The sequence below is a fragment of the Metopolophium dirhodum genome, chromosome 1, assembly GCF_019925205.1.
Source record: "Metopolophium dirhodum isolate CAU chromosome 1, ASM1992520v1, whole genome shotgun sequence".
NCBI lineage: Eukaryota > Metazoa > Arthropoda > Insecta > Hemiptera > Aphididae > Metopolophium > Metopolophium dirhodum.
This window is the reverse complement of record NC_083560.1, coordinates 130691842-130716915: the sequence shown is the minus strand read 5'-3', so window position 1 is coordinate 130716915 and position 25074 is coordinate 130691842. Positions and strand designations below refer to the sequence as shown.

At 31.3% G+C, this 25074-nt stretch overlaps 1 protein-coding gene and 3 pseudogenes across 1 annotated transcript; 1 reads left to right on the top strand and 3 right to left on the bottom strand.

Annotated features, from left to right (window-relative positions):
* Window positions 1-1142: 1142 nt before the first annotated feature.
* On the bottom strand, window positions 1143-9448 carry LOC132953772 (uncharacterized; annotated as a pseudogene).
* LOC132936566 (uncharacterized) lies at window positions 5613-7473 on the bottom strand. Its single transcript, XM_061003309.1, has 4 exons — window positions 7024-7473; window positions 6645-6875; window positions 6344-6514; window positions 5613-5712 (listed from the first exon to the last, which is right to left on the bottom strand). Exons 1-4 carry the CDS (start codon window positions 7278-7280, stop codon window positions 5613-5615), a joined length of 759 nt encoding a protein of 252 aa, XP_060859292.1. The 5' UTR covers window positions 7281-7473.
* A 1663-nt stretch (window positions 9449-11111) lies between the features above and the next one.
* Window positions 11112-12462, top strand: LOC132953771 (uncharacterized; annotated as a pseudogene).
* Window positions 12463-15116: 2654 nt separating this feature from the next.
* Window positions 15117-16799, bottom strand: LOC132934190 (uncharacterized; annotated as a pseudogene).
* Window positions 16800-25074: the final 8275 nt, after the last annotated feature.

The following is a 25074-nucleotide window of genomic DNA, read 5'->3' as shown; positions in this document are numbered from 1 at the left end:
TTTTTTTTCCACATTGACGAATTAACGTGGCCCAGTCATGAGGATGTTCTATCGAACCATTGTACTTTTTTTTTCTGTTCTATCACAGAATGATCTGTATGGCGCTCCATATGTGTGTGGCCGGGGATGAGAAACTTGTGGTCTATAGTTTGGAGGTTTTTATTATTTTAAAGAGCAACCACATAACAGCCACGTAACTATTCTTATTTTGACCACCGAATGAGTGATAACTCACTGTATATGGTAATTTGCTGAATATTTGAAGGTACATTTAATAAATACTTAGGTTGATCTCTGGCTTTTGGGTCTGGAGAAAAAAAAACGGGAAAAAATTACTAAGTCCATATCACTGCCACAATACTATCATTGCAGCAATACTACGCAGTGTTGCCATAACAATAGTTTTATATACCACAACATCGCAAAAGTATTCTAAGTTCAAAATAATCAATTTATTCACTCGTTCATATTCCAAAATATCGCTGAAATATCGAAAACGTCTTAGAGGTTTTTTTATTAGTATACCGTTATAGAAAAATATCCGGTAGTCAGATTTTTGATTTTTCGTTTTTCCGACCGCTTTTCATGGACCCCCTTGGTTAGGTTAATATATTATAATATTATTATTATTAAATTATTAAATTATTAAATTATTATTTATTTAATTAAATATATTATACATCTGTTATATTTAAAAAATGTATTGTTTGTTTTAATTTCTTATATCATATTTTTTAAAATATATAATAATATATATATTTTATATGATATAATTATATGAACTTACAAATGTGATGGTCCTAAAAAGGGCCGTTTTAAATTGTCGGTTCTTAAAAGAACCATTTTTGTTGATGAACCGGTGGCCTCCTATGAGCAAATCGATCTGTAAAAATATAATATCATTTAAAATTACGCTCCAACCAAATTTATTATGCATATTGAAACTCTCGAGAAATTTTGTACAAAATATAATGTAACTTATTCCTTTTTACCGTTATTCAACTTACCTTATTTAGTTTAGCATTCTGGACACTGGCAGTCTTCAATTTCTCGTGTAATTGGTATGTATCCAATACCAGGATATGCCCTTCCTATGTCTCTCATAAACCTACACAATTGCTGCTGTATACCACCTTCCCGGTTTAAAATATTAGTGCGGTACATCCATTCACCAATGTAAGAGGTTGACTCTCTTGGGCAGTTACATCTAGTTAACACTCGTTTTAGTTCACGCCACGAACGCTTGGTAACGAATTGGTTCCATGTTGGGCGGCAGTGCATCTTCCCACTGCTTGTCCAAGCACTCAGGGCTGAATCGACCGGCAGGTACCCAAATATATTATGTAGAAATTAACAACAAATTTGAATTTACAATATATTACATTACAATAAAAAAATGTTTAACACAAACACGTGTATTCACTTATGAACACTGCACAGTCTCAATAGAAATGAGAGGACAGTGTTAATAGAATTTCACTATCAAATAATGTTTACTCAACGCTCCTCGTCGGTTGTGATGACGCTCGATGTTGGGTTTTTTCAGATATTTTGGGGTTATTACACCGTTCCGTGTAATTAAATTGGAATAATTCGGGTGTTAAAACAACTCCAGTGTTTAGTTAAGTTGAAAACAACTAACAATTCTATAAAACTCAATAACCTAGTTTGGATTAACGTTAATTTAATATTAAACTGAATCCGACTTAATTTTAAATCAATATTCAATGTATTTATACCAAATACTGTTTATTGTTACGGCCCTAATGTTTAAAAATACCACCGATTAAAAGTTAATTTAATTGTATAAGACACTTAATTCAACATATCCTTATTGACCCTCCGATTTGTTGTTAAATTACCGCGGATATTTCTATGCGTGTACATTCAGTTTTACAACATCAATTATTATTCCTACATAACCTAGTAAAGGGGATGATGAGTTCATACATATTTTTAAAAAAATAATCCGACATCTAGAAGTACATAAACTAATTTTCCATTATTTTGTACCGATTTTAACGGTTTTTTTACGATAACACGATAATGGCCCAGATAATGGATTACACACACTAAGGTTCATTACTCACACAATGACAAATATTTTTCAATAATATTTTTGCATAATTTCCTAAATTGTACTACTTAAAATATTCTATGCTCTAACAGCCTTAATATAATATAATTGAGAAATAAAATTTATAATTCACATTCACTACGTGTGTATCAGTCGTTGCCAGATAAATTGAGACGTCGGCGGCGGCGCTTTTCAGAAAGTGAAGCCCAAACTAGTCGTTGGCAGTGTGGTGCAAAGGTCACACAGTTGGCTACGACGCGTGCAGTCACCAGTTCGAACCCGGCTCAGTGCAAAAGTTTTATTTATTATTATTATTATTAATTTATTTATATTATTTTACAATTTCTACTTTTTGTTGTAATAATATTCAAATACGGAGAACCACTGGTTTTCCGTTATCGCGCCGACGCCGCTATCTCAATTTATCTGGCAACGACTGTACATGCTACGACCACGTATTTTTTTAAATTTTCGAAAATAAATGATCGGCGATTGGGTCGTAGTATGGCTTTGTGATTGCGAGGCTCCGTTCAACGTCACATGATGTAGTTGACTCATATTTAAACAAAACAATTTGTCCTGGTGTTAGGTTACAACTGAAATATTGTCCTCGTTCGATTCGCCATTTAATATTTAATTTATTGATTATAGAGGTTATAAATACTTTTTTTTTGTAAAACCAAGGATATTTTGGTTTTAACTTTATCTGCAACTCTTCCGTTACACTCAAGAATCCCTAGCATTTATTATAACTTTCATTAAGTGTTAAATTCTTGTTTTGTAGTTTAATTATGACTTGTGATAAAAAAAATGAATCGCCCTGTATACAGTCTCTCGGGTAAACACAAACGTTTAAATTTAAAAAGGCTGTACCTACTTTTAGTCATATCTTCATAAAGTACCAAATCACCCACGTATCAAAAAATCTCGGGTAAACATGCGCAGCTAACATGCGCACGCCTATGAGTTCATCACACATATTTTTATTTAAATAAATAGCACCATCTATTGTATAAATTTGAGCTCAGTAATAAGTGTACAGGCACTAAACCTAAAATCTTGATAAAAGCATGTTTTTATTTATATTTTTCAATATTCACTATTAATTATTATATTGTTCTAGAGTAAGAATTCGTCGAACCGTCAATGTGATTGGTAAACAATAAAACTATAATAATGTTTTGGTATCATATGATAAAGAATAAACAAAATCCTGGAGACATTTTTCAATTATTTAAATCACTATTTACCAACAATATTGCTTGTTTACTTAGAATGTTTGATCTAATCCGACTTTTTAGTATCTCTATCCATTTTGATTTTAAATGGGCATCATCAAACAATAACTATTTTTCATAACAAATAAGTATTATAGGTAATATATTACATTTTACAAATCATTTAATATAAAACATTGTCAGAATGTGCATTTCAAAAAAACAAAAATTATAATAAATTAATATGTATAATGTATATTACACAGAAATACTTCTTTCGTTTGACGATGCCCATATTTTTATCATGTGTGACGTGTTTCATTTCAATATAATCCAAAATGTCTTTCTCAGAATCAAATATAAACAAATCATGTTACTACTGTTACGTGCCCACGTATTAAGTAGTCATATATTAATTATGTACAGCGCGCTGCACGTTTCTAATAATATTTGACACTATAACTCATAAGGCAATTAGTATAGTATAACATGCGGAGGTCGTTGCAAAAGCGTAGAGAATACAATTAAACTATAGAAGGTGCCGTCACATACGTATCTTTCCTGGAAAGCCAACGCCCATACGCAGGATACGAGTCGACCAGCATACCAAATACGAGACCCGAACTCTGTCTCATGACCGAGCTTAGCCACTACTACAACCACCCACTCCAAAGGACACAATCATATATATATATAGAAGCCCAGGACAAGAGCTCTTCAGACGGTTAGGGACATTCAGAGTCAGGTCGTAACACCACTCACAGTTTATATTCTATCTTAAAGAGTCGTAACACCACTCTTTTACACCATATATTATAACATTGTAATTTTGTACTACGTTAATAAACATTCATCATACCTAGTACATCACGTATTTCATTTCTGCGTTGATGTATATATCGACGTCGGTTGGGACGTAACACTACTTACTAGTAAAGATAAACTTAGGACTGTGTTTAAACCAGCCGGTCATAGGTAGACCTCATCCTGCAGCCGGTAGAACGCGTTCACCGGTAGACCGTATACTATAATATAACAGCCGCCATAAGCTTATAGGACGGTAGATTCACATGGACATGCGTATTTATTATACAACCCATAATATTACGTACCGTGTGTCAACGAAAGTAGGGTACCTACTACCTACACTCGGTTACCTAAATTACTCAGTAAGTTATACTTATTATAGAATTCTGCGTATAATCCACGCAGTTTGAGATAACCATTACCTTTAACTTTTAAGAAATATTGTACCACTTACCGGTAATACGATTTTAGACCGCGTAATTCCGCAGTCGTGTAGCCAACGCGCACGCACAAAAAATGAGTCAAGCGTTTACTGTCTAGGACAGAGAACCGAATGGAATTGAAATGGCGGATTTTTATCATTAATTTACATTTAGATAAGAAAAAACACAATTTGATAGCGTACTTTATATTACAATCCTTATCACAGAATACAGATATTATTATAATAAAAAATAATAAATAATAATATATTATATTACTAGCTCTAAGTGAAACTCGTGGAGGGTTGGCCTCGCTGAGAGTCGGTACCGATTTTGGAGACAATGTCGTCGGAATTATATGGCCCTCCTCACACGGGGATACTGAAAAGAAACTGCAATCGACTAGATACTAGGAGACTAGGCAACTGTGCATGTGTGTTTGAATGGCGTCGTTCAGACGGCGCTAGTAAAGTCGCCGCGACTGATAAACTGACGCGACTAGTCAACTGGCGACTATACATGCCGGTCTCCTCGCTACTTTGGTAGATCGAGTTACTTAGTAATTTTTATTTTGTGTATAATAAAATAATATAACATGGATCAAAATTTTAATATAAAATTTGTGCAACAAATAGAAAAGTATCCTGAGCTATATATTTATACCTTAAAAAGCTACTCCAAAATAAATATAACGGAAAAAGCTTGGAGTGAAGTAGCCACAGAAGTTAAGGCCGGTTTACACTAGACAGTGTTGTCCAAGTAAATTTATCAGTAGCCAAAATGGAACCAGAACTGGCAGACGTAGTGTTATCAGTCTGTGGAGTTTTAGCTCAAGAGTGTGCAAACCAAATTATTTCTAATCGTAAAAAGAAAAGAAAAATATGGGTGCGAGATTGAGTTGCCAGGCGAAATATTTTTGGTGGATCAAATACGTTGTTAACGGAGCTCCAAGTGGAAGACCAGGTTTCATGAACTATATGAGGATGAGTGATGGTCATTTTAATATTTTACTAACAAAGTTGGAAACCCGTATTCAAACACAGGACACATTTTTTCGAGAAGCAATACCAGCTAAGACAAAGCGGGAAATTACATTACGATTTTTTCTCGGTATTTTTCAATTGCAGCAATATTTGCAAAGATCAGTCCAACACTCCTTCCATTGACCACTAATGCTTGTTGAAAGAACCTAATACCAATTTTTAAAATAAAAAGTAATAATTTTGAACATTCTAACTAAAAATAATTTAATGTATTATTCAATTTGTCATTGTAAGGTTAAACATGATGTATTCACAACTACAAATACCTTGATATAATTTTGTTTTTTATAACTGTGAATAATAATTAATGAGTCAAATATTAAATTTGATAACTTAAAATTTGTAAATTTACAGTGAAATTGTTTAAGAGATAATTGTGTCAACAGCATTAAGTATAGAATGCTTATCATATTAATAATTATTATAAACAGACAATGTCCTTTAAAAGCAATATTTTAACTACTTGATGATAAATAGAGATTAAATACACAAAAATACTATTCATAGGTATGGGAAAAAAATAACCACAAATGTGTCCATAAAGGCATAAAATATTATTAAAGGTTTTGATAAAAATATAAGCATCTACCTGGAGGTCCAATTATTAATCTCAATTTAAATTACTAGACATTTTTTTATCAGTAATTGTTAATTTAAAATTGAATAAAATATACATTTCACATATTGATATTATATTGTTAATATATTAAATGTATGTGACTAATTATAATAAAATAGTTTATTAGTTATAAGCTTATTACAAACAATTTCATTTACCTAGATGGGGGATTTTGAACTGTAGAAGCATAAATGGCATTACGTTCTTCATTCAGCGCAACAGCAAGTTGTCCTATGTCAAGTGGTTGTAGTGGGAATCTTCTACGTCTCATCTTTTTCACTCGTTCTTGAGCTTGAAGGAATGTGTAGTTGGGAGCTGCTTCTGGGTGGCTAACAGACATAATTAAAAAATACCAACAAAGTAGTTAAAAATTAATTTATATTGTTCATTATTTATAAGTACTAACAAATAATAAATAATATGAATATGATTATATAGATAAGTTTGAATATGACTCACTTGATAATTTCATTATTATACAATGTTCTCATAAATGAAGTTGTAACTGCTGGATCAATTCCTCTTTCACCAATGGCTTCTCTCAAAAACGGCACATTCAGGTCAATCTCTGCAGGTTGGTGATCGTGGTAGTTCTGTAGATGAATCCTATTATCCCTCAAATCTGTACTTACAGTTGCAGTGGAATGACAGTACTGGTTCCGCTTCTTCTGCCGTTCGCATACTAAATACCTATAAATTTAACAAATATACCTATATTATACATAATATAAAATAATGTTAATTAAGTTAACAATAAAGGTCAAATAAAGTTGGGCAATTAATAATTAAATTGAATAGGTACTATATACAAATTAAAAAATAATACTATTATACATACACGCGGCCTCCTCGAGCTTCACGTTTGTAGTACTTAAATCCTAAATTGTCCACATAAATCCTTGATCGGCTTTGAACTCCAGGAATTATAGAATAAGTTTCAGACACTCCTACAACGACAATCTCTTCATCTTCTTCATCTTCTAGTTCCTCTTCTTCTTCATGCAATATATGATCATCTTCATACACAACTGGCAAAAAGTAGTCATGGTCCACCAAATGATCTGGAAGAGCGACGATTTCTTCGTTGTTCATCATTATTACAAACCTATATGCTAAAGTAAATACACAAATAAAGATAAAAAAAAGTAATTGTTTTTAATTAATTATAACAAATAATATCAGATGAATAGCAGGTAGGCAGTTTACAACGAATAACGAAACACAGAAAATACAAACAAAATAAAATTATTCAAATTACTACTGAATAGACAAGTGATAGCACAAAGTCGACGGAATCGGGTATGACCGATGGTCAAAGTTTTAAAGAGCGTCGTGCGGAAGCACGAACAAAGTCGGCAGAATGAAGTTAACCGATGGTTAACGTTTTAAAGAGTGACGTGTGAAAGCACAAACAAAGTCGGCAGAATCAAGTATGTCAACGTTAAACGTTTCAAAGAACAAACGAACAACTTAAACAGCTAACGGTGGTGCGTCGTGCGTGTATAGAAGCGAAATAATTCCGTAGACGTAGAGTTCGAGGGCGAGTCGTTGTTCAATCATTTCGACTTAGTGCGGTAGCACATCCTTCGATAATCGTGATGGTGGGAGGTGGCTAGGCGGTGGAAAACTGGGAAAAACGTCTCTCAAAAACCGTTACAAAACACAACAATAGAATAATAAAAAGGCGGGAATTATTAAATACATAATTGATATTGAACTTCAAGGTGGTGAATTTATGAATACTAAATTCTGTATTGAAAAATTTGAACTTATTTGAGGTTGGCTAAGTTGGTTTATCATTTTTTTTTTATTTTTTCTTTTTTTTTTTTCTCCCATGATATTTCGGGACAAGTACCCCTATCCCTGACGTAGGTATAGTCGAAATTACTGGTCAGGCCAGTCAGACCATGGCCTGACCTAATACTGACCGGATAACATACCGACTTAATAGAATTTAAAATTAAAATTAAAAACTTTTTTTGTTATTAGAATTATTTTCTTATTCATAATTTTGCCTGTCCTAACAACATTTTCTATTTTCGCTAATGCGTAGTACTAAAGTATAGTGTATAGATCATGTACTATGGTTGTAGCCATCAAGCTAATTCTCGATGCCATAATGAATACATGAGTTCTAGAGCCCGAATGTATGTGAGTATGCGCATAATTCTGTTTGCGGTAAGGTACTGCAGTCAATCGCGCAGTAATTACTAATAACCAAGGCGCTCTAGCTTTTTCAATTATTATTGTGGCATCAAATCCAATACAAAGACTTCAAATATGTCTACACGTCTTATAGTACATGATTTAAAGTACCTACGTACGTACCGTATCATAAAATAATTTCTGGAAATCTTCTACAGTTTTTTGTACCATAGTGTCTTGTGACTTTACCATGTCTACGGCGTCGTCATCAGCGATAGTGCTCGTTGTGGTGTCGGCATCGAAATCTTCGTGACCGTCGGTTGTCTGCAGATGCTGATAAAACAGAGACAATTCGAATTTATTTATTTTAAATATTAAACATGTTGGTGGGTAGGTACATTATTAAATATTTAAGCCTCAACGTACTGCATGCTATACACAAACATTATATTATAGGCACTTACTGTTGCTATAATGGTAGCCTCCTCACCGAGCTGAAGTCCCTCGACTTCAGTTCTATTTTGCTCGAGGTATGTGCTTTATAATTCCAGCGAAGAATAATTGTAGAAATCCCGGAAAAGCTCAGTCACGCCACCACTGTCATTCAAATAATTATTTATTGAGCTCTTCATATTTTCTTTAAAAACTCGGGTTGTCTGACGCAAACCTCGAAGTACACTCTCCTGGTCGGTGCAGAGGAGATTGTTTTCTTCAACTAAATCATTAATCTCAATTTCGTGCTGTTTGACCAAATTATTAAATTTCAATTGCATACACTGTACTTCTTGATCATGATCTTTACGCATCTGGTCTTTAAGTTCACGCATGCTTTTCAGCGCGGCCTCTTGCCGTATTCCCTGGTAATAATTTAAATTTCGCAAATGTTGAACTAACGTCTCATGACTTCTTTGTAAGTTATCGACCATCACCCCGTGGTTTATTTCCAATTCTCCAATTTTTGATTGAAAGTAAATTTGTACATTTCTCATTTGTACTTCGTGATCGATTTGTAAATTTAAAACCGTTGCCTCGTGTTCCGCTCGCAGCTGATCAATTTCCTCTTGCCTATTCGTGTTTACCGCATCGCCGTTCTCGGTACATCTCAGTTGTTTTTTCATATTGCTAACTTCAGCCTTAGTATCTTTTTTATTATCAGCACAAATACTAAAACTGCTAGTCTACAATAAACCAAAAATTAAAAATTAATATATTTAAGATATTTAAGGGTCAGTGTTATCATTTATCGATTAAATCGAAGTATTAAATTATACATTTTTTACATTTTTGTTGCTATTGTTGTGAGCGGTAAAATTTCATTCATAGTCCCAAATTATGCCACACTAATACTTCTTAAATATAACAAGTATCAATTTATTGTATATTATATATAAAACGAGGGCAAAAAAATGAATAAATAAATAAAACCTACAAGGAACAGGTTAACACAGAAAAGTTTATATAGTTGATGATACTATTGTAGCATATTTAAAAGCAATGCTAAATCACCTATTACAACGACAAGCTTGACAACTGCTGTAAAGCAGAGTGGTACCCAATTGACCACCTTTTTTATTTTTATATTTTTTTTTGTCTGTGTACACGATAAGTAGTCGAAATAATGCTTCGATTTTTAACTTCAGTATCTTGTTCGGTGGGAAAGAGAATCTAGTCGGTGATTTGAGGAGGTTAATATTCCCAGTAGATTTCATAAGTGCCGGAAAAAACAACAATTTTCAACAAAATTGATTTTATTTTTTGGTGTACCTAACTCTAAAATTAATAACCATAGATATATGCAATTTTTTTCTAAATGTTTATATTAAAAATACATTATCACAATTTTTTTTATAACCTTAAAGTTCTAATTTTGAAAAAATACGTAAAAATCACGAAAATGTGCAAACTATTTTGAGCTAGAAATTCCAAAATTTTTTGGACCTAACCTGTCACATAATGCAAGTGCATCAATGCTAGTTTTAAGAACTGAATGAGTTCTTGAAAGTTTGGTTTTCCACAGCTTAAACTCTGCTGTAGCTGTAGAAACATCATGATTAACCAATGGTGAATAAAATTCTAATAATTTTTGGAAACTATTCCGTTCTTCAGACGACATAGAGCTATTTGGGGAATGGGACTTTTCGGCGCGGGTGATTCGGCGCGGACGTTTCGGCGATATGTCAATTCGACGATGTCCGTTTCGGCGCTTGACCGTTTCGGCGATACGGCAATTTACTTATCTGTAACATTGTCTCACCGTATGGCGTGTGGTATAGAAATATTATCTTTATTACTATATACCATATCTTATACTATTAGTACTACTATATATTATCTTTACTGTTACTTTATTGTTATTATTACAACACGATAAGGTGGTCACGATAGTCGATATGGATGATCTGATAATTTTATAATTTTATAATTTAGTTAGTCTGCGGAAAGTGAAGTACCTACTTATACGTAGTCAAGTATTTCGTGTATTACTATAAACACGAATTATTTTTTTTATCATTCATAAAAGGTAAATAAATAGGTATTATGTCAAAAGTAAAATCAAAAAGAAATAAAAATGTGATCCCCGTGGATGGTTTTATGTTCATATTTGATAAGCTTAGTGCGGACGAAACTAAACGGTTTTGGCGATGTCGTCGTAAAGATTTGGCTTGTCCGGCTCGAATACATACCGGTATACATGATTTTAAAGTTATAAAATTTTCTTCTAAAAAACATTGTCATGATTCTGAAGCGGCTAGAATAGAAGCAGACACAGCTTTAACGAGTATGCGTCAACGAGCTATTTCAACAATGGAACCTACGTCTTGTGTAATTAACGAATGTGTTAACGGGTTATCAGATGCGGCAAAGGTACACACATTAAATTTTGTTTTTCTATTATTATAATATTATAATATTATACTGTCCCTATCTGGTCCTTACAGTAATAAATAATTTTAATTTTAATTTATAGGGTGTTTTACAATCTTCCGAAGCTCTAAAACGACAAGTACGGCGTATAAGAAGTACCTAATGAAATAGCAGCTCCATGTGATCCATCAGATTTACTATCTTTACAGATACCCGATGAGTATCAAAATTATTCACCATCAATCGGAGTTAATGAAAATTTTTTATTGGCTGATAGTGTGGGCCTAGCAATGAAAGAATATTAATATTTGGTCGACCACTTGGACTCAAGTTATTGAAAGATTCGAAAATATGGTACATGGATGGAACTTTCAAAGTGGCACCTACTCTATTTTGCCAAGTTTATGTTATTTTAGCTGAATTTTTAGGGGGAGTCCATCCTGCAGTTTATGCATTGCTACCTAACAAAAAGGAACAAACATATGTAAAATTATTTAGTATGATTAATCAATTACAACCTGATCTCCATCCAACATCAGTTTCTTGTGATTTTGAACTTTGAGCCATAACAGCAATTAAAAATTCATTTGTAAATATAAATATTTTTGGATGTTATTTTCATTTAAGCCAAAATTTTTTGAAAAAAGTTGGGGAGTTACATTTACTGTCAAAATATAATAATGAAGCAAATTTTTGTGTTGCAACCAAAACAATTATTGCACTGGCGTTTATACCACTGTGTGATTTAGATATGGCTGCAGATGAGTTGGCAGACGAACTTCCAGATGAGCTTATACCATTATTTGAGTGGTTTGAAGAATTTTATATTGGGAAGAAAAATCGACGTATAGGACGAAGAAAACCACGATATTCTCCTGAAATGTGGAATCTTCACCAACGAATATTGAATGATACAGATCGGACAAATAATCATGCAGAGGCGGCGAACCGACGATTAAATATTCAAATGGGTACTCATCCAACGATATGGACCTTCATTGCGAATCTCAAAAAAATTCAAGCCGGGCGTGACACGTATTATGAAAATCTTGTGTCGGGAAATAGTCCTCCAAGGAAGTTGAAAAAATTTCAAGACACAGATAAAAGAATGAAAAGGTTAGTAAATAATTATGATAGGAAAAATAAAATGATATTTTTAAGAGGTATAGCAAATAATATTGCTTTAAAATAAAATTGTAGATAATTTTTTTTTTATATTGGCTAAATAATGTAATATCATATGTCTAACTGTATTAACTAGGTATAAATAATTATAATTATTTTGATTTATTTATTTACGATTTAAAGGGACTTGTCTTACCTTCAAATAATAATTATTATTTTATCCTAGATCCAGCTATTTGTTGTAAATAAACATTCAAAGCCTATAATTTAAAAATATATTTAAGTCACAAGGTATCTATTAACAAAAATTAAAATTCTAAATTTACCTTCAAAAATTTGCTTATGTGCCAGAAATCTTAATTCTAACTGTGATATAAAATAATCAATATAGGGAATAAACACAGAAATCCTAAAATAATCTTCTTACCCTTGATTTTCATCATTGAAGTTATGATTTGCCCTGTTTTTCTGCTTACTAGGTAAACGTTTTCTCTTAATTTCAACATTAATAATATCTGACATTTTCTGTACGCATGAAAATGTAATAAAATAAATAAATTATATTACATGCATTAATATATTCAGTATTATTTAGGTAATATAATTATAACCTTCATGGAACTATATCGTCGATGGGCGAGTAATACGTCGTATCTCAAAAAAAATTGATTTTGTGATTTATACATCAAAAAAAGCAGAGGAAAATAACACATGTTTTGATTAAAGCCAATCCTCGTAGTCGTAACAAGCTCTACCATTGCACGCTTTATCATACCTAGTGTTCCGTATATTTCTATAAGTCTATGCGTAGATCCCTGCATATAGTGAATAACCTTTGCTGTGATTACATTTTTTTATTCTTATTTTATTTTTATAAAATAATTATTATTTATATTGAAATCTATACAACGGTTGGACAAAATATAAACTTTTGGTAACCTATATCTTATATTAATATTATAATATCCATGCATGACGCTTAAAATAAATAAAACCAAATCGTTTCTTTCATGAAATATCGTTTTCGCAGAATAGTTTGTTTGTTGCATAGATACCTGCATCACCTTTGCCATAATCGATGAAAGCATATGCGTGACAAAAAAATAGTATGTGTGTCTCATGCGGGAAGGCAATTTTAGTCTTGGGCGAAATGCGTCTCTCGCCTGCGGCTCGTGCCACACACATCGCCAGCGACTGAAATAGCTAACTTCCCGCCCTTGCTACACAATATACTATTTTGTGATACTTACAGAAGTATACAAATAATCAATGCATACCTACTAATAGCTGAACAAGCGAAAAATTAATTTACTAATTGAGTATATACCTTTTAATTGGACTGTCTCGTAGATTTGTAAAAAGTATAATCTTATCCACTTGTCCTGCAATATCTCCAAGAGCTAATTGTATAAGACACCAAATATATTGTGACAAACGCTATTAAATTTAAAAAAAAAGTAATTGATTGTTATTAAAACAATACAACTGACACACTAGATTAAGCGTTCTGCCTTCAAGTTAACCATTGTCCATTACACAGTCTATTTTTCATGTATAAAACGTAATACTGATTGAGAGTTGTTCATTGTCTATCTCAAGCTTTTCAATAAAAATAAAAGTTCCACTCGTAGTATAATTTATTTTATATTAAATAAAATATATACATTTTAATAGGTAGTAATAAATATAAAAAAAAGTAATCGTAATATTGCTATGTATGTACACAAAAATAATACCAAAAATAAATAATTAGTAAACGAGAATAGGATACATAATATTATAACTGAAAGTAAATAATACTAATATTATATTAGTTACTTATAAGTAACAATTTAAGTAAACAATAAATTTAATGGCACATGACTACATGAGTACAAAATTACAGCGCAACTCATGCAAGTAATACGTAAGGCAATTTATTACAATTATTAAAGAATATTATATATTATTAATACGTATTGTACAAAATAATGATCTATAGCAGTTACAGTACGAAAGTGTCCATAATAATGAACAATATTTACATAAAAATCATAATATGTGTGAGTCTTATAACTAAATTCAATCAACTATATAATAATAAATATTATTCCACAACTATTTATAACTACTATATTATTAATATTTACAATTTAAAAATAAAAGTTATGAGGATGTCAACGCACTATTCGTTTTCTCTCTCTAGCCCACGCGCAACATAGACAAAACGTATTTACGCAGAATTATTTTTCCTATGTTTTTAAGTAATCTTAGAGTAAAATCACCCATTACAAAAAATATTGAGAATAATATTTTTGAGGGAATGACATTTAAATGCGCAGCATTTTTTTGTTTATTTTGAAAGTCAAATAACAATAAAATATAAAATCGATAAGTCATTCCCTCAAAAATATTATTCTCTATCTTTTTTTTAATGTGTGATTTTATTCTAAGATTAATTAAAAACATAGAAAAAATGATTTTGAATTAATGCGTTTTGTCTATGTTGCGCGTGGGCCAGAGAGAGAAACAAATAGAGCGCTGGCATCCTCGTATGATTTATTGACTAATTTTGAGACCTATACGGATACACGTGGTTTATTGTCTTTTGTTTAAAATATTTCTAACAAATATAATAACAAGTTAGGAACTGTCCCAGTCTGAAGTTTAGGAATAAGTGATAAATTAAAAAAAAATGATTACACCTACCTATGTACCAAATTACTATCATTTAATCGCTATTTACTGTTTGGTAATAATTTCACTGGCACTGCGACAGCATAATTTTCGTCCTCGGAATCCTGGTCTTTATCTTTATTGTGGTCATGACTGTTTTGTGGACTGTGGGCGTCTTCTTCAAAATCGTCCAGCTATTGCTGTAGGTCGTCCGTCTGAGTCAAACAATTTGATTCCTTGCGGAAAACGTACTCGTGCAACAGGCTCAGCTTTTTTGCCTATACAAATTTAAGACATTTAATACTACCATAAATAAGTTAAAAATTATAAGAACATTTTCTGATTTAATTTTGTTTGTTAGATACGTATGCAACGGTCCCCACCGCACCATTATCAAAAAATGTAATTTATTAGACCTGATATTATGACGTAGGTATAGTCGAAATTACTGGTCAGGCCAGTCAGACCATGGCCTGACCTAATACTGACCGGATAACATACCGACTTAATAGAATTTAAAATTAAAATTAAAAACTTTTTTTGTTATTAGAATTATTTTCTTATTCATAATTTTGCCTGTCCTAACAACATTTTCTATTTTCGCTAATGCGTAGTACTAAAGTATAGTGTATAGATCATGTACTATGGTTGTAGCCATCAAGCTAATTCTCGATGCCATAATGAATACATGAGTTCTAGAGCCCGAATGTATGTGAGTATGCGCATAATTCTGTTTGCGGTAAGGTACTGCAGTCAATCGCGCAGTAATTACTAATAACCAAGGCGCTCTAGCTTTTTCAATTATTATTGTGGCATCAAATCCAATACAAAGACTTCAAATATGTCTACACGTCTTATAGTACATGATTTAAAGTACCTACGTACGTACCGTATCATAAAATAATTTCTGGAAATCTTCTACAGTTTTTTGTACCATAGTGTCTTGTGACTTTACCATGTCTACGGCGTCGTCATCAGCGATAGTGCTCGTTGTGGTGTCGGCATCGAAATCTTCGTGACCGTCGGTTGTCTGCAGATGCTGATAAAACAGAGACAATTCGAATTTATTTATTTTAAATATTAAACATGTTGGTGGGTAGGTACATTATTAAATATTTAAGCCTCAACGTACTGCATGCTATACACAAACATTATATTATAGGCACTTACTGTTGCTATAATGGTAGCCTCCTCACCGAGCTGAAGTCCCTCGACTTCAGTTCTATTTTGCTCGAGGTATGTGCTTTATAATTCCAGCGAAGAATAATTGTAGAAATCCCGGAAAAGCTCAGTCACGCCACCACTGTCATTCAAATAATTATTTATTGAGCTCTTCATATTTTCTTTAAAAACTCGGGTTGTCTGACGCAAACCTCGAAGTACACTCTCCTGGTCGGTGCAGAGGAGATTGTTTTCTTCAACTAAATCATTAATCTCAATTTCGTGCTGTTTGACCAAATTATTAAATTTCAATTGCATACACTGTACTTCTTGATCATGATCTTTACGCATCTGGTCTTTAAGTTCACGCATGCTTTTCAGCGCGGCCTCTTGCCGTATTCCCTGGTAATAATTTAAATTTCGCAAATGTTGAACTAACGTCTCATGACTTCTTTGTAAGTTATCGACCATCACCCCGTGGTTTATTTCCAATTCTCCAATTTTTGATTGAAAGTAAATTTGTACATTTCTCATTTGTACTTCGTGATCGATTTGTAAATTTAAAACCGTTGCCTCGTGTTCCGCTCGCAGCTGATCAATTTCCTCTTGCCTATTCGTGTTTACCGCATCGCCGTTCTCGGTACATCTCAGTTGTTTTTTCATATTGCTAACTTCAGCCTTAGTATCTTTTTTATTATCAGCACAAATACTAAAACTGCTAGTCTACAATAAACCAAAAATTAAAAATTAATATATTTAAGATATTTAAGGGTCAGTGTTATCATTTATCGATTAAATCGAAGTATTAAATTATACATTTTTTACATTTTTGTTGCTATTGTTGTGAGCGGTAAAATTTCATTCATAGTCCCAAATTATGCCACACTAATACTTCTTAAATATAACAAGTATCAATTTATTGTATATTATATATAAAACGAGGGCAAAAAAATGAATAAATAAATAAAACCTACAAGGAACAGGTTAACACAGAAAAGTTTATATAGTTGATGATACTATTGTAGCATATTTAAAAGCAATGCTAAATCACCTATTACAACGACAAGCTTGACAACTGCTGTAAAGCAGAGTGGTACCCAATTGACCACCTTTTTTATTTTTATATTTTTTTTTGTCTGTGTACACGATAAGTAGTCGAAATAATGCTTCGATTTTTAACTTCAGTATCTTGTTCGGTGGGAAAGAGAATCTAGTCGGTGATTTGAGGAGGTTAATATTCCCAGTAGATTTCATAAGTGCCGGAAAAAAACAACAATTTTCAACAAAATTGATTTTATTTTTTGGTGTACCTAACTCTAAAATTAATAACCATAGATATATGCAATTTTTTTCTAAATGTTTATATTAAAAATACATTATCACAATTTTTTTTATAACCTTAAAGTTCTAATTTTGAAAAAATACGTAAAAATCACGAAAATGTGCAAACTATTTTGAGCTAGAAATTCCAAAATTTTTTGGACCTAACCTGTCACATAATGCAAGTGCATCAATGCTAGTTTTAAGAACTGAATGAGTTCTTGAAAGTTTGGTTTTCCACAGCTTAAACTCTGCTGTAGCTGTAGAAACATCATGATTAACCAATGGTGAATAAAATTCTAATAATTTTTGGAAACTATTCCGTTCTTCAGACGACATAGAGCTATTTGGGGAATGGGACTTTTCGGCGCGGGTGATTCGGCGCGGACGTTTCGGCGATATGTCAATTCGACGATGTCCGTTTCGGCGCTTGACCGTTTCGGCGATACGGCAATTTACTTATCTGTAACATTGTCTCACCGTATGGCGTGTGGTATAGAAATATTATCTTTATTACTATATACCATATCTTATACTATTAGTACTACTATATATTATCTTTACTGTTACTTTATTGTTATTATTACAACACAATAAGACGTACATGAATATGGCCCCCCGTCTTTGTCCAAACATTTTCAAAATTATTGTAAATAATTGTAAATTAATTGTAAATAATTGTAAATTACATTTGCAAATTTGTAAATCAGCAGATAACTTATAAATCAAAAAACAAAAGTCGGGGGGCCAAGTTCACGTAGCCCCCCGACTTTGGCCGATCGCCTCCGGACAAATTGCAGGCAATTGTAAATTAATTGTAAATAATTGTAAATTACATTTGCGAATTTGTAAATCAGCAGACAACTTATAAATCAAAAAACAAAAGTCGGGGGGCCAAGTTCACGTAGCCCCCCAACTTTGGCCGATCGCCTCCGGACAAATTGCAAGCAATTGTAAATTAATTGTAAATAATTGTAAATTACATTTGCGAATTTGTAAATCAGCAGAAAACTTAGAAATCAAAAAACAAAATGTGGGTAAGTGGATGTCACTCTGCTGTACAGTAGGTTACAAGTGGGTCACTGTAATGAATGGTGTTAAATTTGAATTCAATTTCTGTTTTATTTAATACTTAATATAATATGCTAATTCACCATTATATCTCCTGTTGAAACAAAACTTTAATTTTTTTGGGAGATCATTGTGAGATTGCATTATGTAGCATGTTATATTTAAAACTAAACCGTCTGTATAAAAACCCAATGCTTTCAGTAATAACGCATCGTGTGGCCTCAGCATCAAATCAAATTATATTGTTTCGACTGTACCGATTGTTATTATTATTGCATGGTGGACGTGTCGTTACTTGTGTGTTGTATTTTTTCGGGATTTCCTATTTTTGTGTAAAGGCGTCGTCTAGATATGCCATTGACGATTTCTGTAGACAACAATAATAATATAGGCTAAAATTTACTGATTGATAACAATATTATTAAATTAAAATTATAGTGATTGTGTTCTCATATGCAGTCCAGATGTCCAGTCGCATGCTCTTGCATTTTACCCTGGTTTATATATTTTATAATAATTTGTGTATTGTTATATTTTACTTGAAACTTAATACATCTTGTTTATAATGGTAAGTTTAAAAATATTTTCAATTACAATAGTGTGTACCTATTATTAAAATAAATTTATTAAATGATACAGCCATAGGTAATTCTTTTCATAGTCCACACTAAATTCATATTTGTTGATTCAATTTTTGTATGCCATAAAGTTATAATACTTAATTTCTATCAAGACATTTGATTTGATTATATTTTTATCTGAATGATTAGTAAAGATAAGTTTTTGGTTCTTACAATATCCATCTATGTAGTGAGTTACTTTGTAATGGATGTAATATTAGGTATAGGGATGTATATATTATATAATATCTATGGTCAACTTCTCAAAGTGGGCCCACCGCATAACATGTATTTCAAAATTACCTATAGTTACTATCTTTTATGAGGCATATGTAACTTCGACGGGTTTCTAACTCACGCGACATAATATAATATAAAAATATATAATATTGTATATGTTTTTTGTGTTTTACTTTAGTTTATATTAAAAAAATTTAAATTGATAAGAAATCAATAAAAAATCTTTTAAAGCAAATTGATAAAAAATATGTTTGATAAAAAATTCATTATTCAAAAAATCTATATTTTAAATTAAAAATAGATAATTTGTAAAAAATCTATTGAATAAAAAAAATGTTAATTTATAATCCAAATTTGCTAAAAAAAACTATATTTTTATGTTTTTTTTACCAAATATTGATTGTGTATCAAATAAAGATTTTGTATAAATTTAGATTTTTTTAACCATATTTTATCAAATATATATTTTTTAAACCATAGATTTTTATCAAACGAAAAATACCTCACATTATTATTTTTTATTTCATTTAAGTTTTTTTTAAAAATATGAATTTTTTATCAGGGATTTTGTTTTATAAATTTTTTTTTCAAATTTAGATTTTTTATCAAATATTGATTTTTTTACAAATAAAGGTTTTTTAGCAAATTCAGATTATTATTTAGTATTTTTTAAATTGTTATTATGAATTATCCATTTCTTCATTACATATATAATTATCATTGAATTTTTTATCAAATAGAATTTTTATTAAATTTATTTTTATAAAATTTGGATTTTTTATTAAGATTTTTATTAAATTTATTTTTATAAAATACGAATCTTTCATTAAACAGATTTTTAGTTAATTAACGTAACAAATAGTTATAATACGTAAAAACTGTACAAAGTGTAAATCAATACTAGACACTGCTAATACTATTAATTCATTAATCCATTATAAATATTATAAAGTTTTAATTTCAAGTAGGTTAGGTTAGGTTTTTCATGTTATGTAATCCTCTTCATCATTATTACTTGTTGTGCTTAATTGTATAGTTGTATATTTTCTTATTAAATAAAAAAAAAAAAAAAAGTTTTAATTCGGTGAAAACTATAAAATAAATTGTATATTTTAGGCTACAGTTAAAAGGGGACGAAAACCTCGTGTTGACGAGAACCTAGTTTTTGAGACATTAAAAAAAAGAAAGCATGAAATTATAAATGAACAAGGTTTAATTAGCCCAGTTTCAAGTAATGTGTGGAAAGTTTTATCTGAAGATTTAAATTACAAACTTCCTTCAAATTCATTATATATTATGTTTTATGAGGATAGACATGGATGGAAATCTAGATTAATTAAATTGCTTGGATTGGAAGATCATATAAAAAATTCTATAGAAGTAGACCAAAGTTCATCATCAGATACAGAATGTTCATTGCAATCTAATGAAGGTGAATTCCTCAAAAAGTTATTTCAAATAACTATTCCTTTTAATGTGTTCACTCAAATTAAACCTAAAACTGTGTCTTATAAGGATAAAAAATCTGCGTACAGATCGTATGACATACTCCCACCAGGAATTTGGACAGATATGATCAACGATATATTTTTAAAAGAGCATAAACTTCCATGCAATTTCATATATAAAAGAGGAAAAGTTAGTCGTGATCCTCGGAATAGTAAACATTATATTTGGTTCTGTGCTAAATGTAAAGATTGTGGTTCTGAAATGGAAGGGTGGTCAGACACAGAACCTAAAGGTGGTGAAGCACTTATCCTTAGTCTCCGTACTAACGACACTAGGGGCACCGAAACAAAACATGACACTAAGCGTCCATTAAAAGGTTTCAAACGAAAAATTGTTGGGGAACAATTGTCGTCAGATTTTGGATCTAATTGGAGGAGAAAAAATGCCAAAGATTTGGAATTTGGATGTACTTCTCCGCCAAATCTTTATACTCTTAATACTTTGAGCAAAGCTAAGCAGCAATTTAAAGATATATCATTAGGAATTGTTGAAAAGTGTCCTATTAAATCTCTCGTTGAGTTCAAACATAATTCAACTTATGCTGGATCAATATATAATATTGGTATGGATCCATTTTTTGTTTACTATTGGTCCAGTCATCAAATTATTATTTACAAAGATGAAGTAAAAAGTTATTGCAGATTAGCCATAGATGCTACAGGTGGTTTAGTACAAAAAATTAAAAGAACAAGTATGAACATATCATCAAATAATATCTTTCTTTATGAAGGAGTAATAAATACGGGTTTTGGGCAAATTCCAGTAGTACAAATGGTGTCTGAAAGTCACGATACAGACAATATATTCAATTGGTTATGGCGTTGGAAAAAAGTGGTAATTCGATGTCCTCAAGAAGCAGTGTGTGATTATTCATTACCAATACTGGGTGCTATGTCTCGTGCTTTTTGTAATGCATCCTTAAGTGAATATGTTGACAAATGTTTTTTATGCTTAAATAAATCACATAGTAATTTACCATCATGCTACATAAGAATAGACGTTGCCCACATGGTAAAAATATTTTGTAGACTTAAATGTTTGAATGGGAAAAATAAACATCTTAAAGTATTCTATGTCAGTTGTCTCAGACTCCTTTTAGTATCAAAACACATTGATGATTTTCGTGAAATTTTAACAAACTTACTAACTGTTGTATTGAGTGAAACTGATGGATGGTTAGATAAATGTTGTACAAAACCTAATCCTTCAGAAAAAAGTAGAGTCTATTTAGTAAATCGTATAAAGGATATTATACCAATTAAAGACGGAGTAAATTTTGATATGTTAGACGATGAAGAATTTAACGAAGACTCTGAAGAAAATTTGGCTTCTGGTTTCGATGAACGTCCAACCCAGATTACAGCATTTCTAGAAGATGTATTAAAAACAAGTAAAGATAATTCTGAACAAAATGGTAACCGTTTGTCTGCTCATTTACTTCCAGAACTAACCACTGATATTATACGTTTATGTAAGCACTTTCCTCTTTGGACATCTGTCATGCAATCATTGTTTGATTCCCCATATGATATTGCTACTTCTGCATCCGTCGAAGGGGACTTTAAAGAACTGAAATGCAATATTCTTCGTTTTGAACGTAAACCAATGACAGTAGACAGATTTGTTATAAATCATTTAAATAGCATAAATAGTAATGCTCGACTATTCAAGAGTGCCCAAATTCGAAACTCAGCAAAAATAAATAAACAAGAAATATCAGTTAAAGGCCAGGATACAAAAAATACATTATCAGTTGAGAAAACAAAACCACTTGATATCATTGATGTTCAAAATGATATTTGTATTCAGCATGACAAAGATGTATATATACCAAGTTGTTCAAAGACAATATTTGATATTAACGACTCATTTGATGAAGAGTTTGACAAAGAAATAAACGACACGCTACCAAATGTAGTCTCTGACAAAAAACCAGATGTATGTGAAGGCGAAAAATCTGATAGCAAATATAGTTGTATAGAAGATGAAATATCTGACGACAACTCAATAACCCTTTCAACTTCTCAGTCTGGTGAAGAATATGAAAATTGGCGTGGACGTGGTGGTGAATCACAGGAAATATATTTTAATGATAAGCCTAAAAGACAGAGAATAACAAAATATATGCAAGCAAATAGAGATATCGAACTGTCGTTTAATAAAAGAAAAACAAGATCAAATTTCAACTCATTACTATTGAATGGTAATTTATCATCTATAGTTTACATGGAAAAAAAAAGATATCTTGTAAATAACACTTGTGCGTTTGATTCTGTAGCCGTAATTATTTCAAGAGCATATATTGATAATGATGAATATAAACATTATATTGATGAAAGTTCTGATGAGTTTTTGAATTTTTGCAAATCAGTGGCTTGTGGAAATTCCCCAAAAACTATATATAAAGAACGAGTTAAATTAATAAGGAAAATATTTGACGAAGAAGACGGAGTATCTGGATTGAAAGTTATAAACTCTGAGTGCAACGTAACATTCATAATTTATAAATTATTACAAGAATTTCCGTCAGCGAAAGAACATATCAAATGTTCTAATACAAATTGTGAAAATGCCAATAACATCAAAAATTGTAGCACAATCATATTGGATGCACAAAAACTTCAAAAAATATCAAATTTGGAAGGTCTGCTAAAAACATATACAGAAGAGAGAAATTATAACTGTCGTCAACCATCATGCAACGGGATAGTTTCGGCAAACAAAAAATTAAGTCATCATATATTTATTGAAATGGATCAAGTTGTAGGAACCAAACATTTTAATATGGCTCACTTCCCGCTAGAATTGAGTGTCAATAATGAGAGGTATGTATCATTTATTAATTAATTTATGTAATAAAATGAAATTATACTACATTATACTTTTTACTCAGCTTTTTTTTAAATGGATCCATCAATTATACAAATGGACATTATATAAGCCATGTACGCCGTTTGGAAACAAACACAATATGGGAAACCCACAACGATTTGGTTAAAAAAATCGCCAGATGTAAGAAACCAGAACAGATAAAAGTGAACCCACATTTATTAGTTTATACCAAAAAGTAATATTTTTATTGAGCTATATTTTATTTTATTGAATACAGTTATATTTTATTTTTTAATTAAAGATACGAGTTAGTACTTTTTAACCAATCATAATTTTATATTTTTAAATAATTTGTTATAATGAAAAGAAATAAACTATGTTTTTAAGCCAGCTAATTGTATATTAAAATAGATCATTTCAGCATAGATTTCAACTGAAGGTGATCTCAGCCGGTAATGTAGCAACAAATATCACAATTATTCTTAATTTATGATAAACGTTAGGTAATACTCACTTGTACTCCATTCGAAGCCTCAACAAATATCATATAATAATATTATGTTACATTTGTAATACAATTCATTAACACCCAAACAAGTTTTGAAAGGAAGTAGATTTTAGAAATTCTCTAAAAACTATTAAAAATAAAAGGGTATAATTAAACAGGAAATTATAATAACTTCAACACTACCTAATACTTAAAAAAATATCACAATACTTCTGAAGGGTCTAATAACTCAAAATCAGCCAACGTATGTAGTTGGTCGGATTGCTGGACTCGATCGGCCAAAGTCGGGGGGCTACGTGAACTTGGCACCCCGACTTTTGTTTTTTGATTTATAAGTTGTCTGCTGATTTACAAATTCGCAAATGTAATTTACAATTATTTACAATTAATTTACAATTGCTTGCAATTTGTCCGGAGGCGATCGGCCAAAGTTGGGGGGCTACGTGAACTTGGCCCCCCGACATTTGTTTTTTGATTTATAAGTTATCTGCTGATTTACAAATTCGCAAATGTAATTTACAATTATTTACAATTAATTTACAATTGCTTGCAGTTTGTCCGGAGGCGATCGGCCAAAGTCGGGGGGCTACGTGAATTTGGCCCCCCGACTTTTGTTTTTTGATTTATAAGTTATCTGCTGATTTACAAATTCGCAAATGTAATTTACAATTATTTACAATTAATTTACAATTATTTACAATAATTTTGAAAATGTTTGGACAAAGTCGGGGGGCCATCTTCATGTACATCACGATAAGGTGGTCACGATAGTCGATATGGATGATCTGATAATTTTATTATTTTATAATTTAGTTAGTCTGCGGAAAGTGAAGTACCT

Coding starts and splice junctions, on each gene's coding strand:
- LOC132936566 (XM_061003309.1), bottom strand. CDS start 7,280: ATGATGAACAACGAAGAAATCGTCGCTCTTCCAGATCATTTGGTGGAC. Junction 6,515..6,644: donor TATAATAATGAAATTATCAA/GTGAGTCATATT, acceptor TATGTCTGTTAG/CCACCCAGAAGCAGCTCCCA. Junction 5,713..6,343: donor GTTCAAAATCCCCCATCTAG/GTAAATGAAATT, acceptor AATTGGTATTAG/GTTCTTTCAACAAGCATTAG.